Raw genomic sequence first — 22,976 nt, 5'->3', positions numbered from 1 at the left:
TAGAGGGCTGTATGTGAAGTGGGGCAGCCCTTCACAGCCCCAAGGCGGCCCCCACAGTAGCACCTGGGGCGTATGGGTGGCTGTGTCTTGGACAGGGTGTCAGGGGCCCAGCAGCCCTCCTCACTCCTGGCAGTGTCTTCTGTCCAGGGCCAGGGTTGCTGGACTCAGGACACTCACTTATGGCATTTCTGTACCTGGACAGTGAATTCCTGGGCTGTGTCTGCCAAGGTGCCCCCAAAAGCAACTGTGCTTTTCCACAGAGATCAGGGAGTTCTGGGGAGCCAAGCTGGACACGCCCATGGCACGGGAACCTGCAGCCCTGGTGGTCTCCAGGTTCGTTTTGTGGGGGAATAAACACCTCACGAACATTGCAACTGTGTTTTATTTATGTTTTCTTTGTGGTGCTGGGGATGGAACCCAGGGCCTTGAGCATGCTAGGCAGGCCTCTGCCACGGAGCCGCACCTCAGCCTGCAATTGCTGTTGGGGTCATCAGGGTGCGGACCAGACTGAAATGACTTAGGCCCATGGGGATTGAGGACTCAGCACCCTCCAACTCCCGCCCAGGCCACAGACACAGTGAGATCTGCAAACGGGGACCCAAGCCTGCACCCACGGGGGCAGGGGACGAGGTGGTGTGTGGACCATGGTGGGAGGCGAGGGGAGCCAGGGGCCCCAGCTCAGTCTTGGGACCATGCCTGTTTTTATTTCTGGGATCCTGGAAGGTCCTTTAGGTGAAGATCTCCTGACTGTGCAGGCAGAGGGAAAGGGAACCAACTGGACGTGGGCCCAAGAGTTCCCATGACAACCACCACCTGGTCTGAGGGCGCCGTGAGCAGCCCCCTCCATCCCTCCTGTCTCACTCAAGGGAGGAGAAAGACACTTGGAAGGCTCTCAGCCGAGGGATACAGCATGGGCGATTCAGCCCAGTTCTTGCACGAGTTTCCCATCTCCCGGGCTCAGGCTTCATCTCAATGGCAGAGGGCAGGTGGGTGAGCGTCAAGGCTCAGATCCATTTAAGAGAATGGCACCTAAAGCCACTCCTTAGAGGAGATGCATCCTGCTGCCTTTTTAACAGTGGTCCACTTCACCTTTTGAACATAATTCTGAGGCTTATTTTTAAAAGGGCCATATTTTCCTTTATCTCTTCTCCCTCTCCCCCGCTAACCCAGGGGGCAGGAAATAAGATTTCCTTGAGTTATCTGAGCTCCACAGGAAGGAGATGTCTGCTAGAGGGTCCAGGAAGTGAATATCTCCCAAGATTAGCAAGTAAATCCTAACAGACTACCAGGACGCTCTGGGACCCCCTGTGAGGGTACACCTGGAATGTAGCCTTTGAATAGCTCCTTTAAAAGCCCCCTGTTCTGACAGGCATGGTTGGCACACACCTGTGATTCCATTAGCTCAGGAGGCTGAGGCAGGAGGATCATGAGTTCAAAGCTGGCCTCAGAAAAAGCAAGATTCTAAGCAACTCAGTGAGATCCTCTCTGTAAATAAAATACAAAATAGGGCTAGGGGTGTGGCTCAGTGGTGTAGGGCCCTGAGTTCAATCCCTGGTACCAAAAATAAAAATCCCCCTGTTCCCCTGGATGGGCAGAATCACAGCCTCTGGGACAGGAGTCCCCGTGTTTCTCCTTTGCTAGCAAAGCAATAAAACTTCTTTTTCCTTTTCCTCAAAACCATGTCCTCATTATTGAATTGGCATCAGGGACAGGGACTGAGATTTCAGTTACACCTTGTTGTGGTGGCCTCAGAGCCACACACAACCTTCTTCTCAGAGGAAGCTGCCATCCCTGAGGCCAACAAAGGACCTAAAATCCAAAGTGTATCAAAAATGGATCGGCAACACGAGGAAGGACCCCAACAAGCACCACAGTGATGAGGTAATTCTGAGCACGGACCAAAGCAGGAAAATCTGTTCTCATGCTTGAGAGAGGAGTACTTCCTTGGTGGTCAGAACATCCTGGAGGTTGTGTGAGTGTGAGTGCCTTGAGAAACACAAGATCACCCCCAGGAGAACAGGAGGGGGCTGTGCAAGTCACCATTAAGGGGGCTGAGCACAGAGCAGGGCCCAAGTCATAAGAAACCTCCAGTAAAGTGGGTGGGTGCACAGGGGAGATTCACTGCAAGAGACAACAGGGAGTAAAGACCCAAGGCCTAGGGACAGGGAAGGACAGCAGAAGGTCCCCTGTGCACAGTGGCGATAGTGGGAGTGAGACTGACTCCATGAAGCACCAATGGCCACGTGCACCTGGGTTTCCACGTCCACCCTGGTACAGACTGCACGCCCAGCATTCCCAGCGCAGCTCTGCTGAATGTCTAGTCAGGGTGTGGACATCTGGGACAGGCTGTCTTTTAATTTCCAGAGGGTTAACTCTAATAGAGACCTGCAGCATACTAGATCTCCTACCTGTGGAGATCTAGTACCTTCTTAAAAGCTACAAGGTCTCTGCTTCCTGTCTGCTTTGTGTATGTGTGAACACCCATGTGTTGTGTGTTGTGTCTGCATACCTGCTTGTGTCCATATATCATGAACATAGTATCAATTAGCTTATAAATGAGTACTTATAAATTTAATTAATGGATCCAAATACCTTTTCAGTTCATGGGACTTAAAGTTTTAACAAAAAGGGTTGATTTAAATTGGTCAGGACAAAGATACTTTTGAAACTACTAACCCATATATTTTTTTTTCCTAGTTGGCCAATCAGAATGTTGGTGAGTAAGAAGAGTCAATGGTCAGCAATCAGAAGTGATGGGCCCCAGCTGAGGTCTTGTTCAAATGCAGAGACCACACCTGGAGCCCAACCAAACTCAGGCTAAAGGATACAGCCGATAGCCTTGATGACTTTTTCCCTGCCTGTTCAACAGATGTGACCCATGCGCACACCCCAGAACCATACACACCCCTAAGCTGGAACACCTAAATGAGCTTTCCTGCTACCAGGCCCCTTTCACATGGTGGGAGTTCTCTCTCTTCTCACTCAAGTAAATCCCACTCTGTTTACTCTTCCCTTCTGTTAATGTCCATGGATCTTATTCTTCAGATGTGTGAGACAAGAACCCAGAAGGCAATGGGCAGAGTGGGGACTCTGGTCTCACCTCAGAACTCTGGTTTCATCTTGGAGGCCCACAGGGGGATATTCAGAAGGTGAGTGAAATGGACCAAAGCTCTTTCACTTTGCTTTCTTCTAGGAGTCCTGTACTCTGTCTTGTACATTGTCTTTATCGAAAATCCCAGACCCTGTCAGCCAGTTGTTAAAAGTGAAAAGCAGGTAAGTGTGGCTGCCGGAGCCAAGGCTCAGGGGATGCCTTGCTGGAGCAGGACTCTGCAGTCCCTCTCTCTCTGCAGAGGGTCTGATCTTGCTTCAGTCTCCTTTCATGGCCATCCATTCAATCGAGAAACAGGTCTCTCTTAGAAGTCCCCTAAGTCTCTGGCTGGGGCTGCCCGCTGGTGTGACTGCAGCGTCTCTAGAGGTGGCCAAGAGCCAATGGATGGCACACAGAAGCTCCGCCTCGGCTTTACTCTCCCTGCACGGCCTCTTGCCTGAAGGCGGAAGGAGGGCCTCACTCGGCAGCCCCGTGGGTCCCAGGCTGAGGTGACTTCTCAGTGTGATCTGACGACTCTGAGCAGAGCCCTCCTGGCTACCTGCCAGTACCTGAGTGAGTTGCCCCTTTCTTTCTCTTTCTCTGCCTTGCAGCAACCTCCCCCAGGAAATATGAAGTCTAGTCTCAGATCCTGCCCCACTGATCCTCAGTTTTTGCCAGTTTCTACTTTATTGGACTACAGGGAAAGATTTTATCCTCTGAGGAATAAAGTTTGTCTACTACCCCTACCTCCGAGGTTAGGCGTCTTGAAACTCGGGTCTGTTACGGTGGGGACAGCAGCCCTGGCTGTATGAATGAGATTCCTTTATGTAACAGCCAGAAGGACAGTACTTTGGTGGCCCTAATCATGAGTAAAATGGCAAATACAGACACTAGCAAAGACCAACTTGTCCAGGGCATGTGGCTCTCAGGAAAGCTATTGGCCTGTCTCCTCTGGGATGCTCAACCCTGTCTACAGGGCTTCCAGAGTTGGGTCAACACAGTGTCAAACAACAAAACAAAACCCCCCAAACCCTGGGGTTTCTCCATTTAAGAGGGAAAGGACACACACACACAAAAGGGGGCCTAGGTCCTGCCTTGGTAAGAGACACTCAATCCAACTGCCCAAGGTCTAGTTGGGCCTCAATATGAGGTCACTAATGCTTTGTATCTTTATTGATTTGTCAGGCTAGGGTTCGAAGCCAGGGCTTGATGCATGCCAGGCAGACACTCTACCACAGCCCTTGCTAATGTCTTGACACTCACAGAAGATAAAGGGGACTTTGAGGGCTGCATCAATAAAGGGCATCTAGTTCTGCTGACTCAAGCGTCCTCGTCAGGCCTTAAGGGTCACCCCCCCACAGCTTTGAGGCCCACAGAAGATCAAGGTCACCCTCTCTGTTCAGATGTCGAGGATGCCAAGGGCCCTTCTGCACAAGCGCTCCCACACTGGGGTTCCACTGACTTTCAAACCCGGTGGCAAAGGCCTGACGTTTTCTGTGCTCAGTTCTGGTCCTACTACCAGTTGGAGGACAGGCAGAGCTGGCTCTTTAGAGAAGGAAGAACTATGACTCCACCTTACCACTAGACCTGCACAAACAAGTACCCAAGCCAGCCAGAGACCAGACAACCAAGTGTCACTTTTAAATCCCAACCGTTATGGCACACCCTCATACTCTGGGGTTCTACTCTCTCAGTAAGTTTCAGAAAAGGAGGGAAAGGGAAGAGGGTGGAAAGGCCTCCTCCACTGAAGACAACATGCCTTGGGTAAGAGAAACGCAGATGATAATAAAGGAGATGGCTGAACTCAAACAGACCCTGGGCTCCAACCCCTTGAATGGCACCTGGGAGAGAAAAAAGATTAAGGCACAGCTTTGTACCTGCCAGATTGTCTGAACCTCTCCTGGGATGAAATGCATTGTGTAAATCAAATGCACAGAAAATATTCACAAGAATTGTTTCAGAATATGAATTTAAGAAAAGGTCTGAAACTAGAAAATATAAAAGAAAAGAAAGTTATAAGTATGTAAATATATTTTAACATGGAAAACTAGATGATAAAAGAAATGGCTTTGGATGAGAAAGTATTTTGTATGGTAAAGTAATATTCTTGTGCTAAAGTCCAAGATAAAAGAGGGGGTGAAGAGAAGGATGTAAACAAGTTGTAGAATGTCTAAGTCACAGAAGGTTTAGGGTAGGTAAATCTCAAAAAGTTTGTGTATGTGATTAGATTGGCTATAATTAACACCATCAGTTAAAGTTATTAAAATTTTAATTTACTGATAGGAATCAAAGTCTAAACATTGATCTGCTCAAATCTATCAAGATAAATTTCTCATGTCTGTTAGGTTTTATTATTTAGGGAAGCTAAGTCTTAAAAGAATTAGGGTTTGAACCTGTTTTAAAGCATTTTAAATGATTACTTCATAACTGGCTAAATAAGCAACAGTTATTTTAGGGTATAATAATATAGTTGACACCCTAAATACATGTAACTAGAGATATGTATACATCCAAGAATGATGTTTGTATGAGCTTTGTCTAAGTATTATGTAAAGGTTTGTAAAATGAAAGTTTTTGTAGATTTACCTGCAAGGTAACAAATAAGTGCTCTCTCTCTTTTTTTTTCATTTTTTAAAAAAATCGATTTTATTTTTTTTAAATAACAGCAGAATGCATTACAATTCTTATTGCACATATAGAGCCCAATTTTTCATATCTTTGTATGTAAAGTATGTTCACACCAATTCATGTCTTTATACATGTACTTTGTTTTTTTTGCATTACAATTCTTATTGCACATATATATCACAATTTTTCATATCTCTGTTTGCATATAAAGTAGGTTGACGAACTGTGTCTTCATACATGTACTTTGGATAATGATGTCCATCACATTCCACCATCCTTGCTAATCCCCTGCCCTGTCCCTTTCCCTCCCACCCCTCTTCCCTATCTAGAATCCATCTATTCCTCCCATGCTCCTTCTCCCTACCCCACTATGAGTCAGCCTCCTTATATCAGAGAAAACAATCGGCATTTGTTTTTTTGGGATTGGCTAACTTCACTCAGCATTATCTTCTCCAGCACCATCCATTTACCTGCAAATGCCATGATTTTATTCTCCTTTATTGCTGAGTAATATTCCATTGTGTATATATGCCACATTTTTTTATCCATCCATCCACTGAAGGGCATCTAGATTGGCTCCACAGTTTAGCTATTGTGAATTGTGCTGCTATAAACATTGATGTGGCTGTGTCCCTGTAGTATGCTGTTTTTAAGTCCTTTGGGTATAGTCCAAGGAGAGGGATAGCTGGGTCAAATGGTGGTTCCATTAAGTGCTCTCTTTTACACACTGTATCTGACATAGAAGGGCCACACTGCCATTTAAAGACCTGGCTTATATCTGTTTGCTTTGACTGAGTCTATTTCTGATCATTAACAATGTTTCCTAATGTATAAGAGATTTAAAGTTACCCTTTAATTTTTGCTACTACTGCTAACCCAGGAAGACCTGTGGTTATTGTTACTATACACTATGGGTTCTATATTTTACTTTAAAAATCTAAACTTAATGTAAAAATATCTGTGTAACTGTGACACTAACCATTAGTGGCTTCTTTGTATAGTCAGTGCATTCATGATCTTCAAGTTTACAGGCCTTTTAAAGCATAAAGCCTGGAGAACACTTTATCAAGTTGCTGTTCTCCAAACTAAAATAGTTCATAGCCAATAGTCCCCTTCAGATTTATATAGAAAAAAATTTGTTGGCATTCATTTATGTCATTTGATGTTTTATAACTGGATAAAGGTAACATGTTGTCAATAAGTTATATAAAATTTTATGTTACTCTTTACAATGGAAATTTAAATGTATTTTTGGAAGGTAACAAGAAAAGCCTGATTTGTTCAAAGGTTGACACTGTAAACCAGAAGCATTTTTGCCTCTTTTCACACAAAAATAAAGTTAGGAGCTCTCTTAGTTTTTGTTTGATTCATGTTTCAGATGTAATGTTGTGGGATTGTCAAGAGGCCTGTCTTACCTAGATAAGGCTCTGCCTATTCCATGTTAAGATGGCTCCCAAGTAGGCTAGACTTAACCTCATTTAAAGTTATGTTCAAAAGATTTTTATTGTAAAGATTACTATGATCTCAAATTGATACAAAATTAAGTAAAGTTTTGGGTAAATTATAGAAGACATGTAACATTAAAAGAGATTTTTTTTTTTTTTGTCATTGGGGATTGAACTCTGGGGCACTCAACCACTGAGCCACATCCTTAATCCTATTTTTGTATTTTATTTAGATACAGGGTTTCACTGAATTGCTTAGCACCTCACCATTGCTGAGGCTGTCTTTGAACTTGTGATCCTCCTGTCTCAGCCTCCCAAGCCACTGGGATTATAGACATGCTCCACCTGACCTGCAGAAATTTTTTTTTTAAAGAAAGTAAAATTTGTAAGGGATCTCATATGTGATTGAATTGATAAATGTATGTGTCTTATACCAAATATATATTAGTGTTGTTATAGAAATTATGTTTCTTGGTTCAAAGAAAATAACAAACTAAATATGTTTTTGGTCTTGTTAATTTCAATTTTGTATTTCCCTTATAGAACTTTATAACTTTTGCCTCTTAGTGTTTTGAAGAAGTACTGCTTCTAACAGGACAACCTGAGTTGATTTAGGATATTAAGCTGATACCTACAGGACAAATGGGATATAAGGCTGACTTCTAGTACTAATACTAACCCCAGTTAAAGGAAGAGATCACTATAAAATCATAGATATTAAAGTTGCTGGTGAAATTGACCTGCTACATGTTTAAAACCAAAACTTGGAGACCGAAGATAAGGAGGTAAAAGGGCCAAAGAAAAGGCAGCCAATATTATGGGCTTTTCAGGAGGCATCACGATACCAGACCTTAAACTATACTACAAAGCAGTAGTAACAAAAACAGCATGGTATTAACACCAAAATAGACATGTAGACCAATGGTACAAAATAGAAGACACAGAGACAAACCCACATAAATGGTCATCTCATACTAGACAAAGGTGCCAAAACATACACTGGAGAAAAGATAGCCTATTTAACAAGTGGTGCTGGGAAAACTGGAACTCCATATGTGCCAAAATGAAATTCAACCTCTGTCTCTCACCCTGCACAAAAATAAATTCAAAGTGGATCAAAGACTTAGACACTAGAACAGAGACCCTGAGCCTAATAGAAGAAAAAAGCAGGCCTAAATCCTCATCATGTTGGCTTAGGACCTGACTTTCCAAACAAGGACTCCTAGAGCATAAGAAGTAAAGTCAAAAAAATGGGATGGATTCCAACTAAAAAGCATCTTCTCAGCAAAGGAAACAATCAATAACAGGATGAGAGAGCTTATAGAATGGGAAAAAATATTTACCACACACAACTCAGATAGAGCACTAATCTCCAGGATATACAAAGAATTAAAAAAAACTTAATACCCCCCAAACAAATAACAAGTCAATAAATGGGCTAAGGAACTGAACAGACACTTCACAGAAGAAATATAATTGATCACCAAACAAATGAAAAAATGTTCAACATCTCTAGCAATTAGAGAAATGCAAGTCAAAACTACACTAAGATTTCATCTCATTCCAGTCCGAATGGCAATGATCAAGCATACAAGCAATATTAAGTGTTGGTGAAGATGTGGGGAAAAGGCACACTCATACATTGCTGGTCAGGACTGCAAATTGGTGCAACCACTGTAGAAAGCAGTATGGAAATACCTCAGAAAACTTTGAATGGATCCACCATTTGACCCAGCTATCCCACTCCTTGGTTTATACCCAAAGGACTTAAAAACAGCATATTACAGTGATGCAGTCACATCAATGTCTATAGCAGCTCAATTAATAATAGCTAAACTATGGAACCAGCCTAGATGCCCTTTGACAGATGAATGGATGAAGAAAATGTAGTACATATACACAATGGACTATTAATCAGCCTTAAAAAAGAATGAAATCATGATGTTTGCAGGTAAATGGATGGAACTAGAGAATATCATGCTAAGTGAAATAAGCCAATCTCAAAAAACCAAAAGCTAGATGTTTTCTCTGATAAGTGGATGCTGATCCGTAGTTTAGCATGGGTACAAGGAAGAATGCAGGAACTTTGGTTTGTAGAGCAGAGTGAGGGGAGAGGTGGGGCTGTGCGGAAGGGAAGGATGGTAGAATGAGACAGACATTATTACCTATATTCATGTATGATCACACTAGGGGAGTGACTCTGCACCATGCACAGCCAGAGGAATGAGAAGTTGTGCTCCATTTGTGTACAATATGTCAAAATGCATTCTACTGTCATGTATGACTAATTAGAACAAATAAGAAAAAAAAAATTCTGGTTTTTGCCCATGAAGGTCATCCAGGATCCAGGGAATGACAAAACCCCTCTAAGGGCCCTGCAACTCCAGCCAGTCACCTGACCTCCTAAACAGGGGGATCACGAGGACCCTAGAGAACAGGAAGCCACCCAGTGCACATTCTGCAGAGGAGGGTCGCTGGAGAGGGGAATGTCTCTGATGTTTCCAGGGAAGCCACATGTGGTCAGCAAGACCCTGGCCCATCCTGGCAGATGGCACAACTGGTAGAGGAAAAGCTGAAGGAGCCAAGAGGCTTTTCACAAGTTCCCAAGAGTGATCCCTGACAAATCTCAGCTGACTCTAACAGTAGAGAGGGAATAAAGGCCAATTTTGACCAACTTGGTCTTAAACACCCAGCAGGAGAGTATAACCAAAGCACAGCTGCATGTGGACATTTAAAAGGTAAGACAGGTTCTTTTACCTGAGATGTACATTCGTGTCAGTCCTCCTGAAAGTAAGTGAAACTGGGAGGTTATAAAGGAAGCGTCTTTATACAGGAGTGTCTGATAAAGATTGCAAAAAGCTCTGTCAGAGTCACAGGTGTGTTCTGAGCCAATCTGAGACCTGTCTGTGCTTTTTTTTTCTGGTATGATTATCATGAGCTGCTGCTCAGACTCCTCTGGAGTTTGCAGTTCACTTCCAGCCTGGAGACTTGGTTTTAATCAAGACCTGGAAAGAAGACAAGCTACAGCTGAGTTGGAAAGGACCTTACCAAGTGCTCCTCATCACCAGGATGCCTACCTGGTCTCCTAAAAGGGGAGAACTCATTACCATGGGTGATTTCCACTCAATATATGTAGGATGGATGGCACAAGAACAAAAATGAAAACGTGGCCAAAGGGTATAAAAAGAAAAGGGGGAACTTGTGAGAGACACAAAGTCCAGTGGTCCATTCTCAGAATATAGTATTTAGCCTTAATTGGGATGAAAGATCCAGTTGTAGCCAATTGAACCATGGTCCTTCCCTTTGCCCTCCCCAATTTTGAAATTAGCCAGTTGTGTAGATTGTAACCCTGAGCTCCTCCTATCAGAGCAAGGGGCAGCGCTATGTTAAGGATAAAGCAGGCGACCATCCTGCCCAGGTGCCCTTGCCAGCCGGGTCTGTCGCAGCCCTCCTGGCAGAAGTCTGCCTTGCCCACCTACTTTTAGCACTCGTCTGATTTCCAGGGCAGCTCAGGTGTATCTAACAAGACTGCAGGTGTGGCGTGCTCCCCCGACATGCATTCCACATGCAGTTGGTCATCACTGTCATGGTGTAAGAGCACTTCTGGTGAAATTGCCCAAGGACGTGCCTCAGCCACACATGGCCACACTGTGATGACAATCTAAACTCGATGTCTTAGATAAAATAGATTGATTCCCTCAAAGACATGAATACTAAAACTTACCAAGAAACAGAATAGCCTGGACAGACTTTGAAGTATCAAATAAACTAAGGTAACAGCTTAATTAACAACAACAACAACAAATGCACAGTTGCTGACAGGTGGCAGGAGAATCCCAGCAAATGTTGGGGTGGGGCCCAGGATCCTGTCTCTCCCAGGACGTGGGCCGCTGGTGAGTTTCTGAAGGTGTGTTTGTGTGTGGTACTCATGTCTGTCAGACCACCCTGGGGCCCTAGTCCTGAGCAGGACTCTTTCTGTTTGCTGATGACTGAGAGAGCCTGGTGGCTCCTAGAGAGGGCAGGAACTTGGAGCATTCTCCAGAAAAGGGAGGGACACAGGTGGAGTGACCACAAAGTGGCCATTGGAACCAGTCAGACCTGTACTTGAATCGCAGCCTCTGCAGCCTGAAGGGACAGCCTAGTCGGGTAGCAGAGAGGGAGCCCCGTGGCCCTTCTCCCAGCCCTCCACCTGGGCATCTCCTCCTTTGTGTGCGGTCATATTTTTTCCCTGAGTTCTGTGAACTGCTCCAGCAACGTAACTGAAGCTGGCGAGGCATCAGGGGAGATCCAAGCCTACAGTCTGGAGGTGGTTTGGGTGTGTCCCACAAAGGCTCCTGTGTGGGAGACTCAGTCCCTATAGTGGTGATAGAAAGAGCTGTGAACCTTTAAGAGGTGGGGTCAGCTGTGATTACCTCAGGGGTGCTGCCAGGGAAGGGATCAATGCTGGACTTGCAGGATTGTGGGTGGCAATAAAGAGGCAAAGCTGGGTCCTCCCTGCACTCTGGTTTTCTGCCTCACCTAATGACCTCCTGCACATTCCTGACACTGGAGATACCAGCCAAACCCTCACCAGAGCTAAGCAGAAGCCAGCACCATCCTCTGGAACCTCCACAGCTGTGAGTGAAATAAACCTCTGTTCATCAAGTACAGAGCCTCAGGTATTTTTTTTTTAGAGCAACAGAAAATCCTAGTACCCCTGACCAGTACCACTGCTTCATAGCTGGTTGGTCACAAGCACAGGTAAAGTGGTCTGGAGCTAGTGATTGGCATTGGGAGTTGGGGGAAGTCTTGGACTGACCTTTAGCCTGTGGGATCCGATTCCATCTCCAGGTGGGTAGTGTTGGACCTGAAGTGGATCAGAAGACACCCCACTGGTATGCCCTGCAGCTGGGGGTCACAGAAGCATTCTGTTCTGTGACAGGGTGGGGGACAGTGAGTTTGCGACTTCATTATACCCAGGATGGGAAGCACTTTTTAACACATTCTATGACCTGGCACTTCCCTACTACCAGCACCAGATAAGACAATGCAATAAAGAGAAACTGCAGACCAAGGTAGTTCATGAACATCAATGCTAAAATTCTGAAGATCTTGGCAAAAGCCAATTTAACAATGTATGAAAAAGATGATATTTCACGACCAAGTGACATTTATTCCAGGTGTACATGGCTGGTTCAACATTTAAAAATCAATTAATGTAATCCATCACATGAAAAGGTTAAAGGAAAAATCTTACCAATTAATGCAGAAAAAGCATTTGATCAAATCCAACACTCATTCAGAATAAAAACTCTCAGAAACTAGAAACAGGAAGAATTTCCTTAACTTTTGTGAGTTGAGCCCAGGGGTGATTAAACACTGACCCACATCCCCTGATATTTTGATATCAGGCCTCACTAAGTTAATGAGGCTGGTCTTAAACTTGAAATATTCCTGCCTCAGCCTCCTGAGTGTTTGGAACTACACACATGTACCATTGTGCCTGGAGGAATTTCCTTAACCTTTAAAAAAATTTTTACCTGCCCATAGCTGTTGTCACACGTGATGAAAAGACACCAGATGCTTTCCCCTAAAACTGGGCCTGGGGAAGGGATATGCCCTCTCATCACTCCTACTCCACACTTCATTTGATTCACCACTAAGCCACAGAGAGCAGAAAAGAGAGGAGAGGGAGGGACAGAGATCTACACCTCACCAGGACTCAGCACTCAGCCACAGAGAGCAGAACAGAGAGGAAGGGAGGGACAGATACCGAGAACCCCACCAGGACTCATCACAAAGCCACAGAGGGGAGAACAGAGAGGAGAGGAAGGGACAGAGACCCAGAACCTCACAGGACTCACCACTCAGCCACAGAGGGGAGAACAGAGAGGAAGGGAGGGACAGATGCCCAGAACCTCACAGGACTCACCACTCAGCCACAGAGGGGAGAACAGAGAGGAAAGAAAGGGACAGATATCGAGAACCCCACCAGAACTCATCACAAAGCCACAGAGCGGAGAACAGAGAGGAGAGGAAGGGACAGAGACCCAGAACCCCACCAGGACTCACCACTCAGCCACAGAGAGCAGAACAGAGAGGAAACGGGGGAGCAGACACCCATAATCTCCATGAGGTCTCAGTACCGATCCACAGAGTTTTACCACATGCATAAAAAGCAGAAACAGAGACCCATATAACTGTTGACACCAAGACTTCTGAACTTTGATTCGGAGGGACACCATCAAGACAGAGATAGTACTGTCTTTCCTAAATGGTTGAAATTGAGCAAGTAGACACCTACATTAAATCATGAATCTAGGGCTGTAGCTGTAGCTCTGTGGCAGTGAGCTGCCTAGCATGCATGAGGCCCTGGGTTCCATCCTCATTACCATATAAAAATAAATCAAATAGAGGCATTCTGTCCATTTACAACTACAAGAAAATTTAAAAAATTAATCTAGGCCATAGTTTACAACTTTTATAAGATGAATCTGAGCATATGTAAGACATAGGTCTATAAGACATAGGTATATAGGATATTGACACAGGAGTAATTTGGGCCTCCTGTGGTTTGAGAGGAGATTTCAGGTGCAGCATAAAGTACGATGCAATAAGAAAATATATATATTTTTTGTTTTTGGTGAAGGAGATTGACTCAGAGCCTTGTGCATGCAAGGCAAGCACTCTATGAAGTGAGCTACACCCTCAGCCCCACAAAGAATATATATGATATAGCATGGATCCTGGTTTAGTGGCGCCCACCTCAATCCCAGCAACTCAGGAGTCTGAGGAAGTTGGATGTCAAGTCCAAGGCCAACTGGGACAACTTAGAGAGATTCTGTCTTGAAATAAAAGGGCTGGGGATTCAGTTCAGGTTACTGAACTGAATGGAAATTTAGTTTTTGAATTCCCAGATTCTGGGTCTCTGTTCCCCCGGTTCCTATCTGTTCTAAACTGAATGCAGCACTCCTCAGTTAAATTCTCAGTGTCCCCCCTCCAAGGTAAGTGTGTAAGAAACATGCTCACTTGTCCAAATCCAAAGAGTGGACTGAGACCACAGGCACAGAGAAGTGAGGCTACTAATGGCGGTCCTGCCAGAGCGGATGTCAGAGAGCAGGCACATCCAGACCAGTCTCAGTCAGTGCTCACTCCCTAGTGCACAAGTCCCGCCCCTTATGCCTTGCTGGTTGACCACAAGGTGCGTGGTCTTCTCCAATGTCCCCTAGGTCTTATTATCTCCTGGTTGGGTCACTTGAAGAAACATTCTTTTGGCTGTCCCCGCCTCCCTTTGTGCCCTGGGGAAGTGCACTGTGCCTTGATCTTCCTTGACCAGGTCAGTCCTCCCCCACCTCCTGTTTGTCACAGGGCTGTGAATCAGTCACACTCAGGCATTAACTGCTTGTAACTTTCCGTCCTGTTCTCCCCTACTGCTGTTTTTCCTACATCCCAATATTACATTTAAGGCTAAATACTCATATTCTGAAAACGGATCACTGGACTTTCTATATCTCAGAAACTGGACTTTACTAAAATTTAAAATTTCTTTTTTTTTTTTTTTTGCCAAATATACTATTAATAGAGTGAAAAGACAAGCCACATCCTGGGGGAAAATATGTGCAAAGCACATATATGTTCATGAGCTTGTGTCCAAATATTCAAGAAAGTCTTAAAACTAAGCCATAAGAAAAAAGCCCAGTTTAAAGAAGAGCCAAACAGACACCTCAACAGAGAAGAAGACGTGCTGGCGACAGATAAGATTGCCGCCTCCTGACCCTGGCGCTGTGCATCAGTCACGGGCCCTAGGCCCCACTCGGTGGGCGCGGAGTGCGCGGGCATGCAGCCGGGGGGTCCTCATTCACTGCTGCCAGGAATGAGGTGCAGCTTCTCGCACTTGAGCATGGTCAGTCCCTGTGAGCTGGCAGCGGTGCCCCCTGATGCCCAGCCTACTGAGCTGAAAGCTCCTATCACACAAAAACCTGCTCACAGATGCTCATGGCAGCTTTAGAACCGCCCCCAGCTGGGCTCTAGTACGACGCCCTTCAGTGGGTGAGGGGTAAACAAACTGTGGTAGATCCAGACCAGGAAATACTCGTGAGCAATACAAAGAGAGAGAGTGATCCCCTCACAAAGACACACAGAGGGACCTATGTGCATGCTGCTAAGTGGAAGAAGCCACATGGAGGGCTACACGCTGGGAGATACCAACTGCCTGTGGTTCCAGAAAAGGTGGACCTGTAGCAGCTCTGTGGCTCCCTGGGATCAGGTGGGTGTGGGGGAAGCGAGCAGGTGGCTGGGTGTTCTTAAGGCAAGGAGGTCCTCTTTATGACACTGTGATGGCAGATATATGTCATTATGCATGTGGTGAGGCCCACTGCACTTTTCAAAGTGCAAAGACTAACCTTAATGTGTGCAAACAAATCAATTAAGTGGGTTGACGGATTCAAGGCTTCCTTGACAGGAGACTGTGACAGGAGACTTTCACGGCATTACAAATGTACTACTATACTCCCTTTCCGCAGGGTCTGGGGAAAAGGGGTTTGTTTCTGTAACTTTGGAAATGAGTGGCATCTGTGAGATTGAGGGCACAGGAATCTGTGTAGTGCTGTGCTCGGCTGGATAAAGGCTAACAATCCTTTCACCAGGTTCTGAACAAGCGAGTGAGTGGTGAGGGGCGGGAGGCAGGATGGGTGGGAAGTTACACATCACAAGAGGAGCAGGCTGAGCACTCATGTTTAACCTCATCCAGAAGCAGACAGCTGCATGTAGAAATACAGACATGTACACTCAAGTTAGCACTCTATGTCAGCAGACAGGGTCTGGAAGCAGGACTGCCCTGCAGCAGAGAGCATGCGCAGCACCTGGACTTGTCTCCTAACACCACGTTCTGATCAAGGAAACTGTCAGGAGCTACCTCATAGGAACTGAGCGCCTCTTAGCCTTGAGTGATGAGAGTGAGGAGGTGTGGCAAGCAGCCACAGGCTGTGTGTGTGTGAACTACGGGCCCTGAGCGCACAGGGTGGACTGGACTGACGTTGCCCCTCTGTTTGGGCAGGCCTCGCTCTGGTCTTTTCACTTGCTCTGCCATGATCCCCACACAGCTCCTGGGATGGGCATGGCCTTCTCAGATGTCAGTCAACCTGCTGACAGCAGATATCCAAAGCTAGACTCAACCCCCTGAAACCTGACCCCTTGCCTCATTTGAATGGCTTCTTCCCAATAAAAGGGTTCAGCGTGTGCTCCATGCTCTTCCACGGATCTGAAGGTCAGGGGAGCCCTCACAGGACCCAAAGAAAAAGATATTCCTCTGTCTCTGATTATTTCTCGCAGCCCAGTTCACTTGGAGTGACCCTGAATGTTTAGTTGTGGAACATGACAGGGAACAGGTCTCCTTGGAGCAGGAGCCAATCCAGGACTGGGCAGGAGGCGTACAAAGAAGCCTGTATATCTTGTAGTGCCAGAAAGTTCAGACTCTAACTTGAGTCCAAGAGGTCCAGGAGCCAAAGGTGAGTTAGGGTGGGGCTGGGGCAGCACGCGGGGCCTAGGCAAAGCGGCCTCTCATTTTTTCTAACAGGTTTGCAGCAGGGGACCAGGGCCTGGCTCACTGCAGCCGAAGCAGAGCGAGAAGTGGCACAGAGGGCCTGCTGCCGTCCATGGCCCTGGGGCACCCTGGGCATGGTTTTCTCAGTCCTGGACGCTTGTACTGCCTGCTCAACATTTATTCAGGCCTCAGGGTGAGGGGGACTCAGGCTGTAGGGTCCTTCAGGCACCTCTGCAGCTCAGGAGGCACTGACCCTAGGGGACACCCCACCCCCACCCCGTGTCCCTTGCTCTCACAGAAAGTAGATTCCAGTCTCAGCCAGGGCCAAACCTGCCAGGGAGCTCAATCACTAAGCTCCAGGACTCCGAGCCATCAGCCCCTCCATGGCCGGCAGGATGTGTCTGAAAATTGTGGGACCTCCTGCACTTCTGACCCTGCAGAGTTCTTTCCTGCCCCCCAGCTTCAGCTCAGTCACAGAAGACAGTCCCTCCCTCCTGGGGCAGCCCCACCTGCCCAGGTGAGCACAGCATCTCCACCACCCAGCTTCATATGGGCAGGGGCAGGAGCAGGGGACTGGGGCCCGCCTGACCAGAGTCATGTCTGGCCCACACAGAGCACATGGTCTTGGCCACTCATGAGGATGGGCCAGCTCAAGAGCACGGAAGGCCAGGGCTGGAGGCCAGCCCTGCCGCACTATACATACCTGGCCTCGGCGTGTCTCACAGTTGTGAAGGTAGCTCAAGTGATAGATCTTCAGGTTCAACCCAGCGAAATTCAGGTATTTCTTGAAAACCTGAAAGAGCCATTGTGCATCAGGAGTCAGCAATCCCAGGTTGCAGAAGGAATGAGCACCCAGGCTGCTGAGGACCACCATACATGCACAGACATGCCGGCAGCCAGTTCACACACCTATTGGTGTGGGCTCACACAAGCTCAGGTGCATGGTGCAGGCCCACGGCTCACATACACCGTGTGCAGAGGGATGTGACTGACAGGTGTGCAGACACACATGGCTCCCACATAGGCATGCAGAAGAGATGTGGCTCATGAATAAGTGTACAGAAGTGTGTGGTTCTCATACGTGGGTGTGCAGAGGGACGTGGATCACGGGTATGCAGAAGGGACGTGACTCACAGTTGTACAGAGAGACATGGCTCACACACGGGTGTGCAGAAGGGATGTGGCTAATGCATAGGTATGCAGAAAGGCATGGCTTTCATACATGGGTGTGCAGAAAGAAGCGATGTGGCTCACACATAAGCATGTGGAGGGACGTGGCTCTCCTATGTGAGTGTGCAGAAGGGATGTGTCTCACACACAGGTGTGTAGAAGGGATGTGGCTAGTGCATAGGTGTGCAGAAGGGTGTGGCTCACACACACAGATGTACACACAAGTGTAGGCAGGTGCTAGCACAGCACTGCAGCTAGGAGACCGTGCAGCAGGAGCATGTAGGGATGTGGCCTCAAGCCCTGCACACTCACATCTTCGTCTTCGCTGGTGAAGCAGGGGCCACTGAGCTTGTTCACTGCCACCATCACTGCGACGACTTCCTTGCCGTTCATGATGGGCGCGGCCAGGATGCTCCTGGTCACATAGTCTGTGAGCTCATCTGCGAAGGGGCTGAAGTGGGGATCCTGTGAGGGGAGAAAAGCCTGCTGAGGACGGAGCCCTGGCTACGGCCGTGCCCCCTAGGGTGGACCTCTGAAGCCACTGCCCAGTTCTGCACTGAGGCCAGGGCCCCTGCCTTGGGCCTGGGATGTGGTCACAGGACAGGAGCTGAGAAGGCAGCCCGGGCCTGTGGCTGCACCAGCCTGCCCCACCTGGGCAGGTGAGCCCTGACCTCTGACTCCTGGAGAGGGCTCCCTGGCTCCAGGACGGCTGAGTCTATCTGTCCACTCCATCCCCACGCCCTCCTAGGCAGGCTTTACCCCCCAGGCCAGCTGCCCTCACTCTTCCCAAAGGGTGACTGTGGCTTCAGAGCCACAAGCCCCATGCCTGACACGTTGCCTGGGCACTGTCACCAGGACGGGAGCCGCTGGTGAGTCAGGCTGAGGACGCCATTCCCCAGGACCTGTCTGGCAGCCCCTTTTGCCCCAGGGTCTGCTCCATGGTTGCCCACCACATTACTCTTTTTCCTCTATGATTAGAGCTTTGTCCACCTGAGGCCCCCAGGGAGGCTCCTCCTGCTCCCCCAAGATATAGAGGGACTCCTGTCCCTGGTCTTGGGTTCTGTATCCAGAAGCAGCAGTTGGCCAAGCCCTGTTCAGCCTGGACGTACTGAGCCAGGTAAGTCCCTAGAGGCCTTAGAAGATGGGACATGACCCTGCCTCCTCCACTGCTTTCTGGTTCTGATTTTATTGGCATGAGGCAGAGGAGCTCTGGCACAGGGACTGCAGTGCATGGCTATGGCCTCTGCCTTGCTGGGTCTGGCGTCCCCAGCAAACAGGGCCCAACCCTGTGTTCCCCCATCCCTGGTCACCAGTGCAGCTGCCCAGGTTGGCTCCTGGGCTGGAGAGGAATTTCCTGCCAGTGCCCTTGCGTTGGCTATCACTGTGCTGTGACTTCCCACCCTTCTCTGTGACTCAGTCCCAACATGCAGCCCAGGAAGTCCATGCTGTGTCCCACTTCCTGGAGAACAGGTCATACCCAGACCTCAGGTGGATCTCCCTCGCCCTGGCACCCAGACCTCAGCTGGAGCTCACACCCCCACCTGGACCTCAGGTGGAGCTCACCCCCTACACCCAGACCTCAGCTGGAGCTCACCCCCCACCTGGACCTCAGGTTGGACCTCAGCTGGAGCTCACCCCCCCCACACCCGGACCTCAGCTGGAGCTCACACCCCACCTGGACCTCAGCTGGAGCTCACACCCCCACCTGGACCTCAGGTGGAGCTCACCCCCCACACCAGGACCTCAGGTGGAGCTCACCCCCCACACCCGGACCTCAGGTGGAGCTCACCCCACACCCAGACCTCAGCTGGAGCTCACCTCCCACCTGGACCTCAGGTGGAGCTCACCCCACACCCAGACCTCAGCTGGAGCTCACCCCCCACACCCAGACCTCAGCTGGAGCTCACCCCCCACCTGGACCTCAGGTGGCGTGGCTCTCCCTGGCGCCTGACCTCTGATGATGCATGTTACTGGCCATGGATGGTGAACCATGGTCCCAACTCTCTTCTCTCAAGAGCTTCGTCGCCACCAGTTCTTTCTCATACTTGGTACCCCACCTGGTCACTTCTCTGTTTTCTAAACACCTGTTAGGCCTGATTTTTAAATATGACCTAGAGTCGTTTGGGGCCCTGCCTCCACCTCATCATGCCCATCTTACTGTATTTGTCTCCTCCCTTACCCGTGCTCTCCCTCTGCTGAGACTCCAATGTGCCCAGAGCCTGGTTTACAAGGCCGTCACCGTCCCCCTCCTCTGCCTGTGCTTTTCTTTAGCATTTGCCAGTGCTGAGCTCCCTTCTCCTGCCACAACTTGCTTCCCCGTAGTCCCCTGGGGTCCCTCCAGCTCTCCTTGCCTTCAGTGCTCTTGGCATCCTTATGGCCATAGCCTCTGTCCTCCCTGGGTGATCTGCCCCTGTCTCAAGCACCTGGGGGCCACTCACCTTGTGCCAGACACCCTGAGCCCAGCACTCTGGGACCTTCAGCCTGTGGCCTATGACAGTCTCTTGGTGTGTCCGTGGGTGTATTAGAAGCCCATCACAGCCCTAGGAGCAGGGCAAATGACCCTGGAATCCAGTTGGTGGCCACAATCTTGGCTCCCTGGAAGGTCTGTCAGAAGGTGTCCCCTTGAGCAACAGGTTTGAAGAGGTGCCCTCCTCCCTTGGGAAGGCTTTGCCAAATCCCGGCTGGCACTGTCCTCCTGGGCTCTGGGAGCCTGGAGGAAGGTTAAAGCTTTAGACCACAGAGCACTCTGTGATGACCACCACTGACCTTGAGTGAAGTGTACCTTTGCTCATTGCCCAGTTCTCTCCTTTCCTCAAATCCCACCACTCTACTGCTCACTCATAGCCTGGTGGCACTCAGGTCAGCCAGGCTGCTGCTGCCTCTGTCCCTGGCCTGGGTGGCTCCTTCCCATCACCCAGCAACCCAATGTCAGCCTGCTTTTCTTACTGACCTTCATCCCCAGGATATACATGGGTATTTGAAAGCAAGGGCCAGCATGCGGGCTCACTGCTGGGCTCCCGCCTCCCACCTTGCTCCCCACGGGGCTGTACCCCTGTGGTACAGGAGACTCTTTGCCTGCCCATCTGATCCACTCCACTGTCCACCCTGAACAGTGAACAGTGGCCGAGAACCCTCCAGCCCCAGGGACCCTGAATCAGACTCTGACATGGACAAGTCCAGTGCAGTGGGGTGGCCTTGCCTGGACTTCTGGGACCCTTTTGCCCATGGAGGCTCCTCTTACGTGCCCCGACTCTCCAGAGTCTTGCTGGTTCCTGTGCTCCTGCCTGTTGTGCCCCTCTCTTGTCTGAGCAGTGTTTGGGTCCAGTAAAGCACGTTTTCCAGGCCGTCCTGCTGCCTTTTGTGCGGGGACTCAGGAGTCAATGGAGGAGATCTTTGAAGACCCCAAGTGTCCCTCCCAGCTCCTGCTCTGTTTCAGATCAAGCCCTCCAGAGGAAACCACGAGGAGCCAGACAAAGCCAGCCAAGGGCTGCCTCTTCTAGGTGTTTGAAGTAAACTTTGCTTATTGTAACCTCATCTCCTTTTAATTTTTTTTAAGTTGTAGATGGACACAATATCTTTATTTTTATTTATTTATTTTTTTATGTGATGCTGATAATTGAACCAGGGCCTCACGCATGTGAGGCAAGTGCTCCACCAGAAGCTACAACCCTAGCCCTGTGTCCTCTCCTTAACACTGAACTCCCCACTCAAAGTCATTCCTGTTCACTATCTTTGAACTTCTGTGTCTGAGGCTGCATGAGCTGGAGTCTCCCCAGTGCACACACCCAGGGGGGCTCTCCCAGGAGCCTGCCTTGCCTCCTGTACTGGAGATGCTATCTGGGGAGTTGCCCCAGCACATTCCTAACCAAGGGAAAGAGATTTCCTCTGCAATTAAGGGCAATTTCCAGATAACTTGTTCCTGCAGGATTCAAAACAATCCCTGAAAATTGTTTTAAATTCTGAACTTCCTCATCTGAGAATAAAATCTTCCTCCTGCTAGGAAGAGACTGAGGTGCCCTGGACAAAACTGCAAGAATGGACTTCTTGTCTTTTATCTGGCTTTGACGCCTCTTCTTTTGTAAAAGCTTTCTTCACCCCTGAGTTCTCTGATGATGGTGATTTCAGACCAAACAAAAGGTCCCCTCTGTCTCCCTTTAAAGCTGACTTTATATGAACCTGTTTTTCTGCCAATTTGAATCCCAGTATTTGTGGCACAGCCAGTGGCAGGGTTTAGCCTCTTTCCCCATGGTAGCAGTTTGGAAAATTAGCAGCCAGAGCAAGGATGGTGCCCTGGGGCTGCACAGCTATGGCGGCAGTGTCTCTAAGGAAGAGGAGCTCCACTGCTTCTGGCCAGTGGAACCTACCTGCAGGCGGAACTCCAGGGGAATCCCAGCAGCTTCCAGAAATGTCATCCATCTTGGGTTTCCCATCCTTCCTGTGGAATACTCAGCCTCTCGAAAATGTTTTGAGGGTAAGGACAGGAAAGTTTTGGTTGAGTCCAGCTGGGTTTTCTCATCAGGGAGCACACTGAGAGCCTGAGTGGTTCTTTTTGCCGTACTGGGTGTTATGCTGTCTTGTGGGGCTGTGATAAACCATTTGCTCTTGAGGTACTGGTTGATAAGATGACGATCAGAGGACAATATTTCCCAGTAATTATATTTATTTGGAGTTCATTGCTTTGGTTTGAAAAAAGATTACAGCATGCCCTGTGTTATGGTTTGGACGTGAGGTGTCCCCCAAGGCTCCTGTTAAGGCAGGAATGTTCAGAGCTGATGCAACTAGACTGTGAGAGCTGTAACTAATCAGCCATGCAGTGAGAATGGGCTGACTGGGTGCTAACTATAGGCAGGTGGGGTGTGGATGGAGGGGTGGGCACTGGGGTTGGTCCTGGGAGATGCATCTTACCTGTGGCCTCCTCCTTCCTCTCTGCTTCCTAACCCACTGTGAGCTGAGCAGCTTTCCTTCCCCCATGAAGTGATCCCTCACCTGGGCCCAGAGCAATGGAGTTGGCCGTCTGTGACTGAGACCTCTGAAACCATGAGCCAGCCCCAATAAACCTTCCCTCCTCTACGTGGTTCTCCTTGGGTATTTTGGTCACAGTGAGGTAAAGCTAACACGATCTATA

General features: G+C 48.4%; 1 protein-coding gene and 1 long non-coding RNA gene across 7 annotated transcripts in view; one reads left to right on the top strand and one right to left on the bottom strand.

Annotated features, from left to right (window-relative positions):
* Pde6b (phosphodiesterase 6B) overlaps positions 1 to 22,976 on the bottom strand; it is a 49,543-nt gene that overhangs the window by 17,021 nt on the left and 9,546 nt on the right. For both annotated transcript variants that reach the window (XM_027940715.2, XM_027940707.2), the window contains exons 2-3: positions 18,164 to 18,316; positions 17,385 to 17,474 (exon numbers count right to left, since the gene is read on the bottom strand). In XM_027940715.2, the coding sequence (XP_027796516.2) occupies positions 17,385 to 17,474; positions 18,164 to 18,316 (243 nt within the window). The remainder of the gene's footprint in view (positions 1 to 17,384; positions 17,475 to 18,163; positions 18,317 to 22,976) is intronic.
* LOC139706388 (uncharacterized) lies at positions 430 to 7,560 on the top strand. Of its 5 annotated transcripts, XR_011707929.1 has the most exons (5): positions 430 to 1,881; positions 2,698 to 2,716; positions 2,870 to 2,959; positions 3,046 to 3,661; positions 4,274 to 7,070. It is a non-coding gene; the product is annotated as an uncharacterized lncRNA (long non-coding RNA). The 5 variants fall into 5 exon arrangements; XR_011707927.1 differs by having other exon boundaries at positions 2,698 to 2,959; XR_011707928.1 differs by adding an exon at positions 3,700 to 3,842 and having other exon boundaries at positions 430 to 2,959; positions 3,046 to 3,149.

Source organism: Marmota flaviventris, chromosome 7 (assembly GCF_047511675.1).
Source record: "Marmota flaviventris isolate mMarFla1 chromosome 7, mMarFla1.hap1, whole genome shotgun sequence".
NCBI lineage: Eukaryota > Metazoa > Chordata > Mammalia > Rodentia > Sciuridae > Marmota > Marmota flaviventris.
The sequence above is the reverse complement of the archived record's forward strand: the minus strand, read 5'-3'. Positions and strand labels throughout refer to the sequence as shown.